Genomic DNA, 6000 nt, shown 5'->3' on the forward strand with positions numbered 1-6000 from the left:
GCTTTTGGATCCTTAATCCTTATGCCTTTTTTCTAAGCAAATGTGATCAATGTATTATACTTTCATGGATCAATGATAGTGAATAAAAGAGGGTTAAGGACAAAGCCCAGAGCATTCTACCAAAGACATCCACCTGTTAATCCAATAGCCTTTAACAATCGCATTCAACCAGGTAGTAATTTATCCCACATGCATCCTCCTCATCCAGAAGAATATAGTAAGTTCTGGGCCCTTCTTGAAATCAAGGTTTTGAACTGATCGGTGATAAGTAGGCATGACCATGTTCCGGGTGCTTTATTCTAGTTAAAATTTCCAACACCTATTACCCCTTTTTAATACATAATACAACCATGATTCAGAGAGAAAGTCACACAACTAGTGAGTGCCAGGGAAGGAATGTGAGCCCAGGTCCTGTGACTCCAGGTTCAATACCACACATTACACTGGGATCCTCTCAAAAAAGAAAATATGCTTAATTGGATGTATGCTGGCTCCTACTAATCACCACCTACCCTCCCAAATATCCGTCGAATGAATTAATCCTTTGACTAGAGTTTTTTTTTTTTTTTTTAACCTTTGACTAGAGATTCTTAACCTGAGGTTCATGTCAACTCAAAGGAATCCAAGAGTGGACTTGTATGAACTTCCTGAAAGTTTACAGAAAGTGCCCTGTGCTGCATCTCGTCCATTTTTGCTGAGAAGAGTAATGTCCATCCAGATCTTGAAAGAACCACGGCCCCAAACAAGGACAACTTGCAGTTTCAATAACTCTCTATAGAACCTAATCGTCACTCACCTCTGTCTAGAGATTCAGACACACAGACTTCTCTCTTTGGAAAAACCAAAGCTGCATTTTCTCCTCTCTAGTATCCCAAACCTCTACCACACTCAAGCCAGCCTTAGAGATCTCGTCTGCTGGTCCCTTCTGAGGCCTTGCAGACTTGGTATCAGAAGATACCAGCTTGCGTCTTCGGTAGCAGCTTATCAAAAGGCTCTCCTAGAAGCCCACCTATCTCCCCCATGGCCCTCTTCCCATGCCGGGTTCCAGCTGGAAAGGAGTCCTTCGCCTTCACAAAGCCAAAGCAAACCTGCAAAAGGCTTTTCCTGCAGCTCTTCCCGATCTTGAACAAGGTGAGGATAGATGCAGGGAGTAATCAGAGAAACTCATGAGTTGAGATGTGGATTGGAGAGTGAGCTGGGGTACTTGGGGGGTTATCTCAAATACCCAGAAAGTCTAAACCCTTCCTTTGTTAAAAAGGTGAAGACCATGCCTTTTCCTGATAATCACAGTTGACCTTCGCTTGTCATCCTTTACCATACTGTATTTATAGATTGTATCTCTCTCACCCTATTCAATGACCGAACATAATAGTCACTGACAAGAGCTGCACAAGAATTCGAACAAACTCACTGAGCATTCCAGTTGGGTCCAGGTTATAGGTTCTAAGGATGCTAAGACAAAAAGGGCTGATCCCTGCCCTTGAGGAGTTCCCAGGCCAGTAGGAGACAAATAAATAGTTTGTGCAAGAAGGACTGGTAAATGCTCTGACAGAAGGAATAAAGTAAGCTCTGGAAGACTATGGGACGGCCACCTAGCCCATTCTGGAGGATGGGGAGCAGATGGTCTGGGTAGTTTCCAAGAGAGAGTAGCTCTCAGCTGAGTCTTCAAGGAAAAATATAGACACAGACCCAAGAGAAGGGCAAGGAGGAAAGTCATGTTTCGTAAATAGTTTAATATGCCTAAATTTGCAAGCAATGTGCATAAAATGTGGAGAGGAAGTAAAGGATAAGAGATGATATTGCAGGGCAGGGTAAAAGACAAGTCATGGAGAACCTGTGCGCACTCACTCAACAGGAAAAAAAGAGGAATCTACTGAAGACTTTTCAAAAAAGATCTGTATGATGATATTTACATTTTAGAAAGATCATTGGACATAGTGTGTTGGGTGACAAGACAGAAGGCGTGCGATGGGTAGGACCGGCCGACGAGTGGGAAATTGTGACTCGAATAGAACGTGGGGAGGTACTGACTTCAACTAATACGGTGGCAGAGTAGATGGAGACACAGGGATGTGTGTGAATTGTGTGAAGGCGGTAGAAGCGAGACTTGGTGCAGTACTTGGTGACCGATCAGGTGTGAATGAAAGAGAGGAAGTCGCTTAGGATGACGCTGCTGGGTCTGGCTGGGACCCCAGGCAGGTCATTTGAGTCCTGGCGAATGGAAGAAGAGGAGCAGGCCCAGGAGGAGGGAGAAGATAAATTCAGTTTCCAACATGTTGATCTTAAGGTGTGCTCCCGGGGACGTCAAAGTGGAGATGTTCCATATAAAAGGTTGGTATTTAGGAGAAAGATCTGAATAAGCCAGAGATTTGTACGAAATGGTTGCAGCCTTGGAAGTGGATGAGAGTTCCCAGGGGATGGAAAGGGAAGTGAATCAAGGATTCTCAGGATGCACCAATACTGCTGAAGGAAGACCTTTTAAAGGCCTTAAATCGGCACTGAGAAAGTCAGAGGGAATCCAGGACCGAGTCAGGAGATAGAGAGGGGGACGACCAACAGTTCAAAATGACACAGAGAAGCCCGGAGAAAACTGAACTTGCTCTAGGGTTCAGAGAGGTCTTTGGTGGCCCTGAGCAAGCTTTGCCTTCAGAAGCCAGGGTAGATGCCAGCTGAAGGGGTGCGAAGCAGTCACCAGGTGGTGAGGGAGTGGAGACAGCCGGTGTCACCCACTCTCAAGAAGTTTGGTGGGGAAGGTGGAGGACAAAATGGAGATGGGGAAGAGCAGAAGCTCCATTAACATCTAAGGAACTGAAGTGTGGAAAACCTCCTAGCCTCCGTAGAACTGAGCGTGAGATAAATACATCAACAAATACCACCACCGGCTTCCCTCTCCGTCCTGCTGAGCGCTAGAAAGGCTTTTGTTTTCATTCCCTTTATCAGGGAGAAATGGCTCTGGGCTTAACCTGTTAAAATGAAACCAGAGTGTGGCAGGGCAGCAATGGAAACCCTTTGACCCACCGATCGTGCCTGCACACCGGCTGTGCCCACTGCCCCTTCCGATCCTCCCCACCTGCTCTGTTTGCCCTGGGAGATGTCCAAGTCCAGATCAAAAGCACCCTTACTCGGCAGATCCCAGGCTGCCTCAACTCTTATCCAAAATTAGCCAGATCCATTTGAAAGACTTGTTCAAATAGTTAAGTACAAAGGGCCGAGAGAGACTGGCTTGCCCGCCTGTGTGCACGCCAATCAAATCTTTCCTTTGTGGAGCCCGGGAGGGGACCCGGCCCGCGCGGAAGGGGCTCCCTCCGTCTGCGAGATGATTCTCTTTCCTTTGGACACAAGTGTAGGATCCCAGAGAACATTACTGAAACAGATGGCTTTAAAAATCCCCATCCTTCCTGCAAAGCCCTTGTGCAACAGGTAATAAACAAAACGCGGAGCCGCCCGCGGCCCCGGGAGGAGACGGCTCACAGCACCCGGAGCCGGGCTGTGCCGCGGGGAACTCCCACTGGGCACGGGTTCGAGCCCGTGGGTGAACGGAGACTCGTCCACGACCCCTCTCCGCAAGTTCCCCCGGCTCGTTTTCCAGAAACGAGAGACACAGTATTTAGAAACCCAAACATTCCCTGGCAACGAAAACGCGAAACGAGTTAAGCTCTGCATCTTGCGCTCCTGGAAATTGCTCCAGCTGAGTGCACGGGAACGCAGCCCAACAGGGACCGTTTTCCGGCAAATCTGGAGGCCCTTTGCAAGGTTTCCCAGGCTGACGGAACGGCAGCTCGGACTCGGGAGCCCCAGCAATGGAGGACGGGGGGGGAGAGAGAGAGAGAGAGAGAGAGAGGCGCCTACCGTACCCGATCGGCGCGGCGGGTCATGCTGCGGGCGTCTGGGCGCCTGGTCCCGGCCCCCGCGCTGCGGACGCGGCCTCTGCTGCAGGCCGGCGGACCTGTGAGCTCTGCCCCGGGACGTCGGCCCCGGACTGCTCTTGTTTGCACTGGGCCGTTTGCTTTTGGGATTTCTCCAATGCAGATGTAGTCAGGGGGCCGCTGTCCCGGGGGACAATGATTCCATTGGAAGCTGGCCTTTGACAAGACTCACACATGACCTTTGACTAAAATGGCTTTGGGGAAGGAAAGTGTCCGAAGGCTGAAGACGGGGGCATCCAGGGCAGCCGTCCACATTCCCACCCCCAACAGTGCCAAGTTAATTTTTCATCCCGTAATCTTTCCAGGAGAGTCTCCACGAGGTTTGATTTGCGATTCTCCTTCATTCCGTAGGATTCTTCCCCTGCTTCCAAAAGGATTTTGCTGCAGGAGTTTCCTGCCGTGCTGCTGATGAGTTCCCTGAATGAGCCTCTCCAGGTGAAACCTGGCCGGCGGTATACTGGATACTGGATACTCTAACATTCTCCGGAATAATACCACCATTTTCCCCCTTCCTTTAGAGCATGCTACAGTTACAAAGCGCTTTTCACAATCGTGCTGTCATTTGGCCTCTCAAACAATGCCGGGAGGCTCGCCTCTTACTGCCATTTTACACAGAAAGAAACAGAAGCTCCAGAGAAATAGGGTATTTGCTCAATCACCCAACCAGAAAGTGAAATCTCCGACCTCTAAACTGGCAGCCTGGCCACTTCCACAAAGCACCCACCTCCCTGCTGGGTGGCCCACAGCTCAAAGTCAATTATAACACAAACACACACACTGTAACACGAAATTATAACATGTACTATAAAGTAGTAGTGGCTGCAACTATTTTAATTTTTGAATTATGAAAGTGTTAGAAACTGCTTTAATATGATAGCTGTGATATGATATCCATATCATGCTATCCACAGATGTCTCAAATTTATTGAGTACATTTTTTTTTAACTGTCTGACTTTTTTTCCTTTAGCAGCTGCTAAAAGGCTATGGGAACCAGCCTGGCCACTCTGAGGTACGGGTACAAACCAGGGGTTCCTTAGGCTGCTACAAGAGTCCATCACTGGTGATGATCAGAGCCTGTTCCCTTCTTTTCTGGGTCCTTCCAGATGATGAAAGGGGACGGGGGTGTGGGATTGTGAGCAGAGCCCTGAACAAGGAGTCAGTATCCCACAATCTTATTGAGCAGAGAAGAGCTATGATGGTCTATAGAGATGCCCTGGAGACACCTGGTGTGTCAGGTGGTATTGCTCTCCTTTTTTTTCAGCTTAGGGAAGGGGAAAGGGGGTGATACTCACACTCATTTTGGAAGGACTGTAAGAAGTCAGCCAGGAGGAGAAGAGGGAGAAGCACATCACTTGAGCCAGACACCACCACCTACAAAAGCTGTCGGGTGCCTTGGGCAACTGAAAATAATTCCTACAGGCAGATGCACTGGGTGTGGGAGGCCGAGCCTAGAGGAGGGTGTGGGTTTGGACTCTGACCAGGCTCCTGTATCATTCTAGGGAATCTGGACATTATCCTGCAGTGCCAAGTGGGTTAATACAGCCGGCCTGGGATATCAGCTCACGTGAAAAGGATGCAGGATTCATATGTTGTTCTACAATAAGAAAAAGAATATCTATCAACCTAGCTTGGAAGTTATGGGTATTAGCTTCATCAGACACATAGCGGTTTCTTCTTCCTAGCTACAAGAACAGGAGCAAGCTTTTTAACCTCACTGTGCCTCAGTTTTCCCATCAGTAAAATGGGGGTTATGGTATCTGCTATGAGAATGAAATGAAATTAGGTAGGTAAAACTCTTCGCTCTTCTGAGACACAGTAGCACTCAATAAGAGGTAACTCTTGTTCTATTTCATAGTACCTGGATGGGCGCAGTGCCTACCCCGGAGAAACAAAGAGAAAACAAGGAGCTCTGTCCCTTCCAGTTCTCTCATTTCCTTCTCTCCACCACAGTTTTAGGCTTTGACTCATGATGGTTTGTCCTTTGTTCCCTCCCCTTGTTATCTCTCAGCTCTTCGACATGACTTCCTTAATGACCCAGTCTAGACTTAATATCAATCTTTCTCTCCTTCCAAA

At 48.2% G+C, this 6000-nt stretch overlaps 1 protein-coding gene across 7 annotated transcripts in view; it reads right to left on the reverse strand.

The window, feature by feature from the left end:
• Positions 1–5240, reverse strand: part of ENPP2 (ectonucleotide pyrophosphatase/phosphodiesterase 2) — a 108656-nt gene extending 103416 nt beyond the window's left edge. For 6 of the 7 annotated variants that reach the window (XM_073893150.1, XM_073893149.1, XM_073893148.1 and 3 more), the window contains exon 1: positions 5220–5240. In XM_073893150.1, coding sequence (XP_073749251.1) covers positions 5220–5225 — 6 coding nt within the window. In that variant the 5' untranslated portion in view covers positions 5226–5240. Of the gene's footprint in view, positions 1–3854; positions 4106–5219 lie in introns of those variants that run through there. The other variant, XM_073893146.1, reaches the window with a different exon arrangement.
• Between the last annotated feature and the right edge of the window lie 760 nt (positions 5241–6000).

This window comes from Callorhinus ursinus, unplaced genomic scaffold (genome assembly GCF_003265705.2).
Source record: "Callorhinus ursinus isolate GAN/ISIS: 27379988/994484 unplaced genomic scaffold, GSC_fseal_2.0 scaffold5, whole genome shotgun sequence".
In the NCBI taxonomy this organism is placed as follows: Eukaryota; Metazoa; Chordata; class Mammalia; order Carnivora; family Otariidae; genus Callorhinus; species Callorhinus ursinus.